General features: G+C 42.9%; 1 protein-coding gene across 2 annotated transcripts in view; it reads left to right on the plus strand.

The window, feature by feature from the left end:
- The window catches only part of DNAH8 (dynein axonemal heavy chain 8), a 324,005-nt gene that overhangs the window by 222,443 nt on the left and 84,631 nt on the right, over window positions 1-16,931 (plus strand). For both annotated transcript variants that reach the window (XM_088831445.1, XM_055406188.2), the window contains 5 exons: window positions 1,440-1,692; window positions 1,796-1,986; window positions 7,228-7,349; window positions 7,950-8,068; window positions 11,157-11,359. In XM_088831445.1, the coding sequence (XP_088687571.1) occupies window positions 1,440-1,692; window positions 1,796-1,986; window positions 7,228-7,349; window positions 7,950-8,068; window positions 11,157-11,359 (888 nt within the window). The remainder of the gene's footprint in view (window positions 1-1,439; window positions 1,693-1,795; window positions 1,987-7,227; window positions 7,350-7,949; window positions 8,069-11,156; window positions 11,360-16,931) is intronic.

The following is a 16,931-nucleotide window of genomic DNA, read 5'->3' on the forward strand; positions in this document are numbered from 1 at the left end:
AAACCCTGGGCGATAGTGAAGGGCAGGGAAGCCCCGTGTGCTGCAGTTCATGGAGTCACAAAGAGTCAAACAAGACTTAGCACCTGAACAACAACAGAAAATAAATGCTTTACAGAAGCACCTTAACTCTTGGATATATATTTTTTTTAAAAAAAGGGAAAACTGAACCTCCCAGAAGTACATTAAGTGCTACTCCCACAACAGCCTCTAGCACTTTAAGGTGGCTTCATGGCAAAGGTCTTTTATCTGCCTTAATTGCACTGCTTGCGCTGATGAAGTTGCCTGTCTCTTGGTCTGTGACTTCTCCCAGTCATTTGGATGGATACCTCTGGACATTGCAAATATTACCAACAAGGACTGACTGAGGGTTCCTCCCCTGATCCAGCCAAGAGCGTACTGGATCAAGACCTCTTTCCTATGAGATTAGTCACAATTTGGACTTCTCTCACAGACCTAACATGCCCATCAGAGCATCTCAGCACCTTCCAGTAGCATCCACCTGCTCCCAGGTGGGCCAGAGCTTCACTCTCTGAAGGTATCCTGACTGTTAGCTCAGCACATCCAGAGCATCTCTCCGTATCTTAAAACTGAGTTTGTTCTCATAGACATGTTTATGTCTTTAAGAAGGTTAAAACTAAAAACTGAAATCAGGATTTTTCTTCCTGGTCAGACACTTCCACTATCTCGTAACTTATTAGAGACATAGAAGGACCAGAGTTCTCAGTGTCAAGGACTGTTGGACTAAAGCAGGAGTAGAAAGTGTACAGTTCACCTTCAAGCTGGTGGGTAATGTTTGGGTCGGGCTTCGCTGGTGGCTCAGAGGTTAATGCGTCTGCCTCCAATGCGGGAGACCCAGGTTCGATCCCTGGGTCGGGAAGATCCCCTGGAGAAGGAAACGGTAACCCACTCCAGTATTCTTGCCTGGAGAATCCCATGTATGGAGAAGCCTGGTTAGGCTACAGTCCACGGGGTCGCAAAGAGTCGGACACGACTGAGCGACGGAACGGAACGGAATGTTTGGGTCAGCCTGCGCTGTGAGGCAAATGGGGCGGAAAAGCCCATGATGCCATGAGAGGACCCATCAAAATGATAAAGGAGGCAACAGCGCCGTCACGTAAGGAACAGCTGAAACCACTGGGACTGGAGGGAGACAGGAGTTTTCTTCAGATATTCCTCAGACATGTGGGCTATCTTGAGAACTGCCTTTTGCACATTTTCAGGCAGAGTTGGATAACCCCTAGGCCGGAATGCTTAGAACGGATTGAAGCCTCGGATAGATAGCTGGACTAGAAGCCTTTCCATGTCTCAAGATTCACCCTTTCATCCTGTGGGCTTTGAAGTAGTCAAGTTGAAAACTAACGGGATGATTAGAGAAGTGATGCGTCTCGCTTTGCGAATTTCCCATCTTGCTTTCCCCAGCTTTCCTCCTTGGTTTTCAGGTTCCTTGGTAGATGATGAATCTCTCATTGGTGTCCTCCGCACCACCAAGCTGACAGCTGCTGAAGTCAGTGAAAAACTACACGTGGCTGCAGAAACGGAGGTCAAGATTAACACTGCCCAGGAGGAGTTCCGGCCCGCGGCCACCCGCGGCAGCATCCTCTACTTCCTCATCACGGAGATGAGCATGGTCAATATCATGTACCAGACCTCGCTGGCCCAGTTCTTGAAATTATTTGACCAATCCATGGCCAGGTGGGGCCTCACTACCTAACTACCTCCCCCCACAAATGTTGTGTGTATTCCTACTTTCTTAGAAATAGATTTTTACTTCTTTGATTTTTAAAACATATTGCAGGTCTGAGAAGTCTCCACTGCCTCAAAAGAGAATTACAAATATTATTGAGTATCTGACCTACGAAGTTTTTACATATTCTGTCAGAGGCTTGTACGAGAACCACAAGTTCCTCTTTGTACTCCTCATGACCTTAAAGATCGATCTTCAGAGAGGAACTGTGAAGCACAGAGAGTTTCAGGCTCTCATTAAAGGTGAAGGACTGGGGATGTGGATGTACTTTGTAAAGGAGATCGCTTTTGATATGCTTTCTGATGTCCCGTAGACCCATTCTTATAATACACAGAGGAATTAAGTGCTATTGGACGTGAAGTTCATTTTTCCCTCCTGATTTCTATTCATTTTGCTCTGGTTACTCAAGATGACTTGCCTCAGGTCTGTGTTAACTCTGCGATTTTTAGTTATGTCATTAAGTTTGAGCTTTGTTATTCAGGATTAGGACATTCAAATGCCAAAAGGGGAAATAGTGATTCAGAGGATGAGCTTTCTACTGCAAGAGAGCAATTCTTTAAGCAGGGGATTATAGTGATGTTATAAGAGTGTAAATTTAAAAAGAAAGCACACTTGTATTTCATATTTAAAGTGAATCCTATACATTGCTTATCTCCCTGTTAAAAGTATGATTGAGGAGAGAAAAAAGCAGTCAGTTCAGTTCAGTTCAGTTGCTCAGTCATGTCCGACTCTTTGTGACCCCATGAATCACAGCACGCCAGGCCTCCCTGTCCATCACCAACTCCCAGAGTTCACTCAAACTCATGTCCATCGAGTCGGTGATGCCATCCAGCCATCTCATTCTCTGTCGTCCCCGTCTCCTCCCGCCCCCCAATCCTTCCTAGCATCAGAGTCTTTTCCAGTGAGTCAACTCGACGCATGAGGTAGCCAAAGTATTGGAGTTTCAGCTTTAGCATCAGTCCTTCCAATGAACACCCAGGATTGATCTCCTTTAGAATGGACTGGTTGGATCTCCTTGCAGTCCAAGGGACTCTCAAGAGTCTTCTCCAGCACCACAGTTCAAAACATCAATTCTTCGGCGCTCAGCTTTCTTCACAGTCCAACTCTCACATCCAAACATGACCATGGGAAAAACCATAGCCTTTTCATTCAATTCAGTTAAACCAAGTGTTATGTCTAAAAGAAGGGAGTGATTGCATGTGGTTCGTGAGATCATAAAAAGTTCCTTGGAAAATTTGCCTTTCCAGGTTAAGCTGTGAAGTTTTCCAGGTTATTTGATACATGGGAAAATGCTGCAATCTGTTCTATTTTTTTTTTTTTTTTGCTCTTTGGTAAGTCGTTTAGTAAATCATTTTCTGGCTGCCCTTCTCCCCCAAAAGAAGAAAGTGGCATTTGAAATGGACATTGAATGATAGGCAGAAATGAAGAAAAGTTCCATGCTGAGCAGAGCAGCATGAGAAAAGAAATGAATGGAGTATGTTAATTGGTGAGCCTTGATTCCCAGGGGAAGGATTTCTTGATCTGGTAAGAAATTAAGGGGTCGTGTGAGGTGGTGATGTGATGCTTTTATCGTTCTTTAGTAAGGTGACTCTGTCAGAGAAGTGTAGGATTAATGAAGTTCAAGGGAGTCTGTTAAAATCTTCCCAACCACAGGAAATGCTAAATTCCCATCCTAGGGTGAAGACAATGGGAGTATAAAGAAAGATATGAGAGATCATGAAAGTAAAACGGCAAAGGACTGGGTGTAAGAGCCACGAGAGGGTCAGAAATGAGTCTGAGAGTTCTGCTCTGTGCAAGATTCCTGGTCATGATGGTTGAAAGAGAGCTGGTGTGAGAAGTGTCAGAGTGGGGACCTAGTTTTTTAGTCAGGATAGGCCAGGTATTGTGGTCATAAAAACAATCCCTGCATTTCAACACAGCGGACAACATACTTCTCCTTTACTCTCCATATCTGACCTGCTTGTCATGGTCACCCAGGGATCCACATTGCCTGCCATAATCACTATGGAAAAGGGACATGATATGGCAAATTGTGTGCTGGCTCTTAAAGGTCGCACAGGTCACTCGTACTCATATTTCATTAGCTATAGAAGGATGCATGACCTCATCTAAATTCAGAGAGAGCAGGGACGTGCATTCCGCCCTGAGCTGCATCCAACATGGAAGCTGCATCACAGCGTCAGTGGTGGAAGGTAGCGGATAGAAGGATAAGCCCAAGGTTTGGCATTAGGAGTGTGGGCGTGGAAATGCAGAGAGGGCTGGTGCACAGCTGTGGGGCTGGGGTGCCAATCAAGAAGTTGCAGGGCGGGGGAACTTTGTAGCTAGTGACGAAGTACCAACCTCTGTGGACGGCAGCCTCATGCCCCCAGATATGATTTGTCATGGCTCCGAGGATCCCAGGCTGTGACTGAGACAGACGAAGACCAGAGGCGAGGTGGGGTTGGGAGGGAGGGGCGTTGTAGATCTGAAGCATCTCCCCATCAAGACACAAACCCACCCCGCTCTACCTCTCCCCGGCCAACACAACCAGCCAAGCCACGGCCATTCCCCGAAAGAGACTAGATTCTTTGAAAGAAAGTCTTTAAATCAGAGGAGACCGAGAAACACAGCAAGACTTGGGGTGGGAATTTGTGAGGAGGATTTGATTTGTCACAGAAAAAATAAAGAAGGCTACACCTCTGAGCTGTGGTTAGAGCACATCTGTGACCCCATTTCATAAAACTGGAGAGTCAGAGAGAACCAGACTGGGTAGGGTCAGGAGAGTCAGTGAGAGGAATTTGAATTTAATTTACTTGGCAATAGGGAGTCATGGAATGTTTTTTGAGCAGGGAAGTAGCATGAACAGAGCCGTGCTGCAGAAGATTACTTTGGGATTTTATGGTAGGTGGATTGGCAGAAGTACAGTCAGCACAGCATACAGTGAGACTTTCAAAAAAATCAAAACTGGTTTAATCTACAGTTTGTAGTAATTTTAAACTGGCTTACGGTTTGACCAAATTATTTTTTAAAAGATGGTAGAACTTTGTTTTTAATGCTTTTTTTTTTTTACAAAGTTAACAAATACAGCCCTTAGATCATTGATATCTTTTACCACTTTGAGCTCAGTGCTTAAGGGGGAAAGAAAAGGGACTTATTTACCAGAGCAGAAATGTTTGATTTCCCAAGAGTGACCATCCTTTTGTATTAATTCCTACTTGTTTTCTGCAATATCTGGAAGGTGCCTTTGACTTTCTTCTTCAACTGAGAATGTCAGACTACTTTGAAAAATGGAACAGCTACCAGGGCAATCCTGCACTGTGGAGTAATTGATACACCTGTTCCCCCTGCCTGGTTATTTTAGAAAGACATCATCATTCTTTTGTCATAAACCACAGACAAAAAGACACCTTAGGGGGTCTTCTGTTGCCTTCCAGGTTGGATTGGACCCAAGCCTTCCAAAACAGACAGAGAGTTAATGTCAAAATAACAGCTCATGATTATATAGCTTTTACTTTGGGCCACAAGGGTTGTTAGCTTTATACATATATTAATTTATTTAATCTCCACAGCAATCAATCTGATGGATTCTATTATTATACTCATTTGACAGAAGAGGGTACTGGGAGAAATTGAGTTCTTTGTCCAAGTTTATGTAGTCTATAAGTAGCAGTGCCAGGATATTTGGGGGGAACAGGACAGGCTGTGATTGTTCTGGGCTAGTGTAGGTGCATGGTATGTTGAAAACACCTATGTAACTTAAATGTCTTCTCTTGATGTCTTTGAGGTGTGTGATGACATGAAATCATTTTGTGTGTGTGTGTTGGGGAGAGACAACCAAGAAGAAAAGGGACATGTCTTATCTCCGTGTTAGAACACCGCGTGCATACATGCTAAGTTGCTCAGTCGTGTCCGACTCTCTGTGACCCCGTGGACTGTAACCCACCAGGCTCCTCTGTCCATGGGATTCTCCAGGCAAGAATACTGGAGTGGGTTGCCATGCCCTCCTCCAGGGGATCTGCCCAACCCAGGGATCGAACCCTCATCTCTTATGTCTCCTGCATTAGCAAGCCAGTTCTTTACAACTAGCGCCACCTGGGAAACCTGTGTGAGAGGAAAAAATCCCTTAAATCTGCAGGTGAATTTCTCTAGGGCTTGCTTCTCCTACGGTAAACTCAGTGTTAGCAGAAATGGTGCTAGAGTATGGCTTTCTCTTTCACCTGGTCACCGTGGGGATGGAGGGATCGTCGGAAGGTTTACAGGTTCTAGAAGTGTTGTGGCACTCGGAGCCCCTGACTCCACGGTGGAGGGAAGGGATTTACAGGAAGGTACTCTAGGTCATTCACCTTCTCAGGAAGATGCTAGAGGGGGGAGCAGAGACCTGTAGTTCCCTCCACCCGCCACCTCCCCTGTTTCTGTCCCCAAGGTAATGAGTGAAGTGGGGGGATTTGATGAGTTCTTTAAGAGGATTATCGGATTTAAAAGTTCAAGAACTACTATTTCCTGTGCATCTGAATTTTCTATGCATCTAAACAACAGAGGTGGAATAATTATGATAAAACATGACTAAAGACATTCAATAGAGGACTTTTGAAACTGAAAATATAGTCATACCTCTTGGTGGAGATTGTCACATTGTCACATTTAACTAGTGATTTGCTTTCAAAATGGGCTTCCCTGGTGGCCCACATGGTGAAGAATCCACCTGCAATGCGGGAGACCTGGGTTCAATCCCTGGTTGGGAATATCTCTTGGAGAGGGAATGGCTATCCACTCCAGTATTCTGGCCTGGAGAATTCTATGGACAGAGGAGCCTGACAGGCTACAGTCTATGGAATCGCAAAGAGTCAGATACGACTGAGCAACTTTCACTTTGCTTCAGAATATGTTCCAGTGGTTCACTTATGTTCTACACTAGACTTGGTGAGAACAGGGGTCTTGTTTGGTATCCCTAGTGCCTGGAATATTCTGGAAACAGAGAAGTGGCTCAGTATTTGTTGAGTAAATGAATGAATAAATGATTTGAACATTAATTTCTTTCTTAAAATCCACAGATGTATTATACTCCTTCCTTCCTTTTTTCCTCCCTATGCATGTATCCATCCTTCTGACCTGATTAAAAAATAGTATTGAATATCAAGCTTCTGGAGGAGTGATTTCACTCAGAACTGATTTTTAAACTCACCTATGAAAAGATCAATCTGTTCACTGATATCAAATAGTTAAAAACAATAAAAAAGCAAACACCTGCAACCACCTGAGAAAAATTCTTTGCAGGGAAAAATGACAGGGAGTTGCTGTCTGTATAAGATGGTAGAAATCACTTAGACTTGAAGGAAATGTACCCAAAAAAGATAACTACATTTTCTGTAATGTGATTATTTTCCAACTTTCCAATTTTTGTGTGTGATATGGTTATCTGGATTTTTTTTTTTTCTTAACTTGAAAGTAAATTTCTAAAATATGGAGCACAAGCTGACCTGATTCCCACTAACACCTTTCCCCAGGGGGAGCAGCTCTGGATCTGAAAGCCTGCCCTCCCAAGCCGTTTCGCTGGATCCTCGATATGACCTGGCTGAATCTTGTGGAACTGAGCAAACTTCCACAGTTTGCAGAAATTATGAACCAGGTAATAAAGGACTAGAAAAAAAGTATAGATCTGTAAACCCAAATACACCTGGGTCGTTTAAATTGGGGCCTCCTGGTGACAAGCCCTTGCACCAGAGGAGCTGACACAGTAATGCAGCTTTAAGACAACTGTGGCTCTCATTCAAAGGCACCCTGGTGCACACGCCAGAGTACAAATGACGATTCTGGAGGCGCTTTTGATGCCACAAACTAGAGGCCAAGGCGCTCTGGTGATTAGTGGGGAGAGGCCAGGGACGCTGCGAAATAGCCTGCGATGCACAGGACAGCCCCTCCCAACGTAAAATGAACCTGGCCCTGAATGCTCATGGGGCTGAGGCTGAGAAACCCCGGTCTGTGGGTTTTCCTTTCCAGTTGTTGTTTGTAATTGATATTCATTTTAGTGAATAATGTAGAAAAGCAATGGGGAAACTGAAAGGGAATAGTAATATCCAAGCTATTTGAGTCATTGGTTCTGAAGAAAAATGTAAAACAGTGTGGTTATGTTTAAAAAATTATCTACCTGTAAAGAATGACCTTTCTATGTTGTTTAATTTTAATGGCATATATTCCTGAGGGTTGCTAATTCGCTTGTTTATTTTAGATATCTCGTAATGAGAAAGGGTGGAAAAGTTGGTTTGATAAAGATGCTCCAGAGGAGGAAATCATCCCTGATGGATATAATGACTCACTGGATACCTGCCGCAAACTTTTACTTATCAGGTGAGAGCAGGTATTATCAGACCTAGAAGCATCTCTTGTCATAGTGTCAAATTACAGATCCCACCTCAGTGAGTTTACTTCACTGTGTCCCAGTACTGACTGTAATGGATGTTTATGCTTCCAAACTGAAGTTTTGGATGGCAAATAAAAATGGTGAAGGGTGTATGTTAACAATGTATTAATGATAGTGCTGTTAGCAAAACATATATGAAAATGTTTTCACTGTTCACTTTGGTCACCATTTACCACTGAGTATGGAAGGAAAGTTATGACCAACCTTGATAGTATATTAAAAAGCAGAGACATTACTTTGCCGACCAAGGTCCGTCTAGTCAAGGCAATGGTTTTTCCCGTGGTCATGTATGGATGTGAGAGTTGGACTGTGAAGAAAGCTGATCGCCGAAGAATCGATGCTTTTGAACTGTGGTGTTGGAGAAGACTCTTGAGAGTCCCTTATACTGCAAGGAGATCCAACCAGTCCATTCTAAAGGAGATCAATCCTGGATGTTCATTGGAGGGACTGATGCTAAAGCTGAAACTGCAGTACTTTGGCCACCTCATGAGACGAGTTGACTCACTGGAAAAGACTCTGATGCTGGGAAAGGTTGGGGGCGGGAGGAGAAGGGGACGACGGAGAATGAGATGGCTGGATGGCATCACCGACTCTGTGGACATGAGTTTGAGTGTACTCCGGGAGTTGGTGATGGACAGGGAGGCCTGGCGTGCTGTGATTCATGGGGTCGCGGAGAGTCGGACACGACTGAGCGACTGAACTGAACTGAACTGAACTGAAGTCATTTATTATTGAATTTACTTCTGTAAGAGTAGATCTCACAGAGTTACGAGGCAATTTTTAAGTTAAAACCAAGAAGACTGCACTATTAAAATGTATAAATGGTGTTGTAACTATTGAAATGGAAGCAAAAGTTTGAAATGGATATTGATGGTTTCTTTTTCTTCTCACTTTTCATATTTTCTCAGTATGCAGTGGCTCAAAGAAGGCTTCTGTATTGGAAGGGGTGTGTGTGTGTGTGTGTGTGTGTGTGTGTGATGGACAAGACAGGAGGGTGGAGCTGGGGAGGATGAAACCACCAAAAGAATAACAAAAAGATGTAGGATTATTATTTCGGAGTAGTTTTGGCCTTACCTAAGGTGAAGGAAAGTTATGACCAACCTAGATAGTATATTAAAAAGCAGAGACATTAATTTGCCAACCAAGGTCCGTCTATGGTTTTTCCCGTGGTCATGTATGGATGTGAGAGTTGGACTGTGAAGAAAGCTGATCGCTGAAGAATTGATGCTTTTGAACTGTGGTGCTGGAGAAGACTCTTGAGAGTCCCTTGGACTGCAAGGAGATCCAACCAGTCCATTCTAAAGGAGATCAATCCTGGGTGTTCATTGGAAGGACTGATGCTAAAGCTGAAACTCCAATACTTTGGCTACCTCATGCGATGAGTTGACTCACTAGAAAAGACTGATGCTGGGAAGGATTGGGGGCAGGAGGAGACGGGGATGACAGAGAATGAGATGGCTGGATGGCATCACCGACTCGATGGACATGAATTTGAGTGAACTCCGGGAGTTGGTGATGGACAGGGAGGCCTGGCGTGCTGTGATTCATGGGGTCGCAAAGAGTCAGACACGACTGAGCGACTGAACTGAACTGAACTGAAGGTTACACCACCGAGTTTTCTTAGCAAAAGTTGTTTCCTAGACGTTGTCACTCTTTGAGAGTGATCAGAGCTGTCAGCAGTGGTGACCTCAGGACAGAACAATTATTTGTTTTTATTAGACTACACATATCTGTCTTTCATCCATCCTTTGAAAATTGAATCCATGTCAAATGAATAATGCAATCTATTAATAAGAAACCATAGCGCTTGACTATGATCCAGAAATATCAAATGATATTTAATGAGTCACAGTGTATAGAACCTGCTACAATGTAGGCTACATGAATGGTATTAAGTATTAATAAATGCTTGTGAATCAAGCATTTCTTGTGAATCAACTTCTGTCACCTTTGACACATTATCTCCCTCTGAAGACTGCAGAGCTCCCATTGTGTACCTCCTCTTGCATCCCTGCTGTGTCCCTGGCATCAGGAGCAGGCCCTGATGTATTTACTCCATAAATATCTATCAAAGAGTGAATATGCTCCTGTGTATTTGTTTGAACGAGTAATTGCTTACCTGAAACTGATAGCCTAGTTACTAGGGATAATCACTGGTATGTGTGTGTGTGTGTTATGTGTGTGTGTGTTTTAAGTAGTTAATTAAAACCTCCCTGATGGTCCAGTAGCTAAGACTCCACACTCATAAGAGTGTGCCTGGGCCTGGGTTTGATTCCTTGGTCAGGGAACTAGATCCCATAGGCCTCAACTAAAATGGTCCTGCGTGCCTCAATGAAGATCAAAGATCCCATGTGATGAGAATCCACCTGCCAATGCAGGGGACATGGGTTCCATCCCTGGTCCAGGAAGATCCCACACACCATTGAGCAACTAAGCCTGTGCAGCACAACTACTGAGCCTATATGCTGCAACTACCAAAGCTCACGGGCCAGAGCCTGTGCTCCACAACAAGAGGGGCCACTGCAATGAGAAGCCTGAAGCGTAGCCCCTGCTCGCTGCAACTAGAGAAGGGATTGCATGTAGCAGCAAAGACCCAGTGCATCCAAAAGTAAATTTTTTAAAAAAAGATCCCATGTGCTACAAATAAGTCCCGTCATAGCCAAATAAATAAATAAATAGATTTTTTTAAAAACCCAACAGGAACTTATTTTTAAAAAATTCAGAATAGTCACTGCTTCTCCTGAAAGTGAGACACTTGGAAGTCAACTGATTCCTAAGTTCCCTTCTAGACTGGCAACATAACTGACTCTGCCCTGCTCCTTGCCAGCGCCTGGCATCAAAACCACACGGTTAAACTTGCACTCATCCGAGGACTGACAATCTCACTGTCCATCTTACACATATCTGCATAAAGGAGAATTAGCTTGTTATCCTTTTGCTAATTAACTATGTGTTCTGTAAGTGCTTGGAACTAAATACCTGAATTTATTTCCTCTAACTTGTTTGCATTTTTAGGTCTTGGTGCCCAGACCGTACTGTTTTTCAAGCAAGAAAGTATATTGCAGATTCCTTGGAGGAAAAGTACACGGAACCAGTTATCTTAAATCTGGAGAAAACTTGGGAAGAAAGTGATTCGAGAACACCTCTGATATGTTTTCTGTCCATGGGATCCGATCCCACGATTCAAATTGACGCACTGGCCAAGAAACTGAAGCTGGGTATGAACAGCAGTCTATGAAATTTAGCAAAGCCTCCATGTTTTTGCTTCTTTTTTTTCCTTTCATAATTTTATAACCAATTCTTATAAATATATTCATAAAGCTGAGTTAGAAAAAATATTAAAGTTCTTCTTTCCCCCATTTTCGGATCTCCTAGAAGGAGGGCATAGATAAGTTTGTGCAGAGAAGAACATACTCATCCATCATGTACTGATTTTTTTTAAGTTGTAATCAGATGTCCATACCACATGGATAGCAGACTGGCAAGAATGAACATTCAGCAGCAGATTTTATTGCTGTGTCTGTATGAATTTATAGCAAAGCCTATTTTGTCACAAATTGAAAAAATGAAACCCTTATAATGCATAGTAATTTAAGGATTCGTTTGTTGATACTTTCATTCAATAACCCCTGAGTATAGGCCGTGTGCTAGATTCACGGAGTACAGAGGTGAATACAGTGTAGCTGGGAAGGACAGACATGTGAACAGGTAATAGAAGGCAGTGTGATAGACTGTTGCAGCAGAGGTACAGACATGCCCAGTGATAAGACCCAGAGCCACCCAGATTGCATGGGGTACAGAGGAAAGCATAGTATCTAAAAGCAGATAAAAATTAGGGGATCATGTGGGAGAGAAGAAAAGTTACTCTTAGGGAAGGAGGTAGGGTAAGGAGTTACAAACATAAGTGTGGGTCAACAGGGCTACAGAAAAAGTACCTGAATGATGCAAAGACGCCGTGACTGAGCCATTCTCTTCTAGGCTGGCTGTTTATAGGAGGGCAGTTTTCTGTCAATGCTCTGAAACTCTGAATGCTGTTGGAATTGCCTTTTGGAATCTTCTAGGTTCATATCTCTATACCTATGTCTTGTAGGAGCAATTCATTTATGTCTTTATAAGGATTGTGAAAGTGATTGATTGTGAATCCCTAAATCTACTCGATAAAATAAAACCGTGGATTTATTACCTAGTTAGAATAAGCATAATGTAAACTTTGGTGATCTTCAAGTGTTTGCCACGCCTGCAGTCAAGTTATGATAGCGTGAGGTAGCACGGCCTTAGGTCACGCCTCCTCACCGTCATCACACCATTCTGTGTGCTGCGTGGATTCATGTTTCAGTGGCTTCTTTCTTCTGTCTGAACACTGGGACCCAGTGCACGGAGCTCCCAGGTTCTCTTGGCACATACTCATGCTTCTGTCTCATTGTTGTTCAGTGCTCCGTTGTGTCCAACTCCTTGCAACCCCGTGCGCTACAGCACACCAGGCCTCCCTATCCTTCACCATCTCCCAGAGCTTGCTCAAAGTCATGTCCATTGAGTCAGTGATGCCATCCAACCACCTCGTCCTCTGTCGTCCCCTTTTCCTCCTGCCTTCAGTCTTTCCCAGCATCTGGGTCTTTTCCAATGAGTCTGCTTTTCACATCAGGTGGCCAAAGTATTGGGGCTTCAGCATCAGTCTTTCTAATCAATTCTCAGGATTGATTTCTTTTAGGATGAACAGGTTGGATCTCCTTGCAGTCCAAGGGACTCTCAACAGTCTTCTCCAACACCATAGCTCAAAAGTGTCAATTCTTCAGCGTTCAGCCTTCATGGTCCAACTCTCACATTCATACATAACTACTGGAAAGTCTCATTAACCACCTTTAAAGGTGGCCATTTTGTTTTAGTATTCACTGCAGCATGCAGTCATCTGTATCAGCCTTAGAGTGGTGCTTCTCTCAAAGCTGTGAACTTTGAAAATCCCTCTGATATTTTGTCCAGTTGCTTCAATGTCCTCTCTGCATATAGATTCTTTTTTTGTCTTGCCACAAAGCAATCTCCATGCGACAGAATTCATGGATTCCAGTGGCTCATGGGCTTCAGTACTTGCATGTTCAGTAAGTTTAGCACTACTAGTGTTACTGAACTGAATCCACCTGCCTGCCGGGTAGTAAAGCCAATTTACTGACCCAAGTTGTGGTGAAGGAAAGTACAGTGTTTACGCATGCATGTACATGTGCTAAGTCACTTCAGTCATGTCCAATTCTATGCGACCCTGTCCGACTCTTTGCAACCCCATGGACTGTAACCTGCCAGGCTCTTCTGTCCATAGAATTCTCCAGGCAAGAACACTGGAGCGGGTTGCCATGCCGTCCTTTAGGGGATCTTCCCAACTCAGGGATTGAATCTGCATCTCTTACATCTTTTGCACTGTCACTCTTATTCTTTACCACTAGCACCACCTGGAAAGCCCACAGTGTTTATTGCAGGTGCCATATAATCTGCAGAATAGGCAGTTCATGCTCAAAAGACTTTGAGGAAGGGATTTTTAAAGACAGCATTTGGAGTGAAATTTCAGGGTGCATGACCTTCTTCTGATTGGTTGGTAGTGAAGTAAAAGGGTAGTATTTCGGGAATCTTAATCATCAGCCTTTTGGTTCCAGCCAGTCTAAGGTCTCCATACTTGTGGACTACATGTAGTCATACAACCTTCATCTGGGCAAGGCTCTTAACTTGTTCCTAACAACTCAAAGATACTCATCAGACTATTATATATATTCCTTGAGGAGGAACTAAGACTGTTGCGTTTTTTGGCTTTATCATGTGCATGTGGGATCTTAGTTCCCCAACCAGAGATCGAACCCATGCCCCCTGCAGTGGAAGCATGGAGCCTCAACCACTGGACAGCTGGGGAAGTCCTGGGGAGAAGTTAGGATTGTTTTTGAAGCTATCATTACCTTTCTTGCTCAACTGCTCTTCCTTTGGTTCTGTATTCCCTCACTTCCCTAGTTAGTAAGTGCTTGAGTTTGCTTTTTGGAACCCGGGGAAGGCCTAAGGGACTAATGCATTTTTCTACAAACAAGAAATGGGGAACACAGAGGGGCTTTTGTACCTGGGATGGCCCCATTTGGTTTCACCCAAGCAAACTCCTCTTACTCTTTTGGTCCCAGGTCCAAATACCCAAGGAAGAAGCTCATTGGTCATGTGTTCCTTTCTGGGCCAGTCAATGAACGGTTGCTCTGTAAATGGGTTCATAGCAAGAACCACATATATGGAGCCTAGAGTTGGGGGCATTTCTTAGAAGGGGATACTCTTCCTGGAAGAGGGGCAGTTCCCACTGAAGTTACCATTTCAAATTTACCTCAAAACAATGCTGTTGTCTAGGACATTGGTGTAAGAACAGAAATAAGAAGATAATTCATGGTCTCCTTTGGGAGAGATTATAACTTTCAGTTCAGTTCAGTTCAGTCGCTCAGTCGTGTCCAACTCTTTGCGACCTCATGAATCACAGCATGCCAGGCCTCCCTGTCCATCACCAACTCCTGGAGTTCACTCAAACTCATGTCCATCGAGTCAGTGATGCCATCCAGCCATCTCATTCTCTGTTGTCCCCTTCTCCTCCTGCCCCCAATCCCTCCCAGCATTAGATTCTTTTCTAGTGATAAATACATAAAGCCAGAACAGTGCTGTCACCTAGTATTATTACTTGGTATCATACTGATTTGCTTGGCAAGTTGGTGATTCCATTTCTTGATACTTCTTTAGTTTTTCCAACAATTGTTCAGCCTTCTATTGATTACTTTGTTAGACAACACGTTAGATTTAATTTTAACACTGAAGGATCCAATGATGTTTATAAAAAACACATTGCTCATTTTTTTTAGAGCAAAGGAATGTTTCGGAATGTTAGGAAGCATCATCCTGTTCACTGATTTGTGTTAAAAACTCCCCAAATAGCTGTAAAATGAAACTTTTATGTAGACAGAATGACATATTACACTAGCCTCAACTAGAGATGTTTTATTTGGGTACTAGATAATCATAAACTGCTCAGGGTTCACAAAATTCTGAAAAATCCTGGAATTCAAGTGCCTTGTTTTACAGCTGGGGAAACTAAGGTCCGGAGATAAGGCCAGAGAACTAGTTGGTGGCAGATAATTCAGGACTTAATCTCAGGGCTCCCAAATCCCTTGTCAGTGGTCTTTCTTTCATCCCCCTCAGTGCCTTTCAGTCAGTTCAGTTCAGTTCAGTTGCTCAGTCGTGTCCGACTCTTTGCGACCCCATGAATCACAGCACGTCAAGCCTCCCTGTCCATCACCAACTCCCGGAGTTCACCCAAACCCATGTCCATCGAGTCGGTGATGCCATCCAACCATCTCAGTGGATTTAGTGGATGAATTAGCAAGTTACCTGACAGCAACTTGAGGGATGGGACCGGATAAAATAGGTTTTCATAGAAAAAAAAGAAGGAAAACTTCTCACTATGGAACCTGTCAGGCTCTGTGTTGAGAAATTCAGAGAAGATAAATTCTGCACAAAAGCTCTGGGTGCCTGGGAAAGAAGGAGGAAACGGGTTTAGCATGAGAAAAATCCTACTAGGAGCTTGGGTGAAGGAGAGGAAGAATGGATTTGAAAATAGAATCCAAACATGAATAGAAGAGGACAGATAAAATATAAACTTACCAATAAACATGGGGCTTCCCTAGTGGCTCAGCGGTGGAGAATCTGCCTGTAGTGCAGGAAACAGGAGATGAGAGGTCAATCCCTGGATCGGACAGATCCCCTGGAGGAGAGCACAGCAGCCCACTCCAGGATTCTTGCTGGGAGAATCCCATGGACAGAGAAGCCTGATGGGCTACAGTCCATGGGGTCACAAAGAGTCAGACACAACAGAAGTGACTGAACATGCAAGCAAAAAATAGGAATGAGAAAATGACTAAAATAAAGTATATACAGATGAAAAAAAGTAATACGATAATGATATATAGTTATGGTTAAAAAAAAAGTTTAAAAATCTCGTTAAAATTGATGTTTGTAGAAAAATATAAATTTACAAAAGTTTTTGGAAAAAATCAAAAAGTCTGAATGGACCGATAATTAAGATGAGGAAAATTAGAAGTTTTAAAATTATTACCTCAGCAAAGACACTGAGCTTGAATGATTTTTTTGGTAGGTCCTTTAAAACTTTGCTATATTCCATTTCACAATATAGGAAAATAGGATGCATTTTCCTCTGTATTTTAAGGGAATAACATTATCTTGATATAAAAAACAGACCGAGATAGTCACTGTATCAAAGAAAGAAAACCACAGATTGATCCTACGTATTAATATAAATGTAAGGACTTTAAGTGCAAGCAGGAAGAATTCAGCATAATATAAAAAAATGCAAAAAATAGCAACGTGCCTTGATCAAGTAGGATGCATGGGCAAATCTGAGAAAGATACAGTATTAAGAAATCTCATCACAACAAGTGAAAGACTTTTTCCTTAGGCTGTCATATTATTACCCTGATGATTGCTAAAAAGGCATTTTATAAAAATTCAGCATTTGTATTTGGCTTTTAAAAATGGGAACAGAAGAATATTGTATCAATATGATAGTGAATATGAACTTCAAACAGCTTCCTGCTTTTTGGTGAACAACTAGAGACGTGATGACCATTAAAGTCAGGAACAAGATAAAGCTGTCCGCTATCACCACTCTCATTTAGTATTACTGTGGAGGATATAGCTAATGTTTTGTAAGAATCATAAATAAAAGATATAACTACTGGAAAAGAGGGACAAAAGCCATCATTATTCTCAGATAGT

Source organism: Moschus berezovskii, chromosome 23, assembly GCF_049115385.1.
Source record: "Moschus berezovskii isolate FMDL1 chromosome 23, NW_MosBer_1.0, whole genome shotgun sequence".
NCBI lineage: Eukaryota > Metazoa > Chordata > Mammalia > Artiodactyla > Moschidae > Moschus > Moschus berezovskii.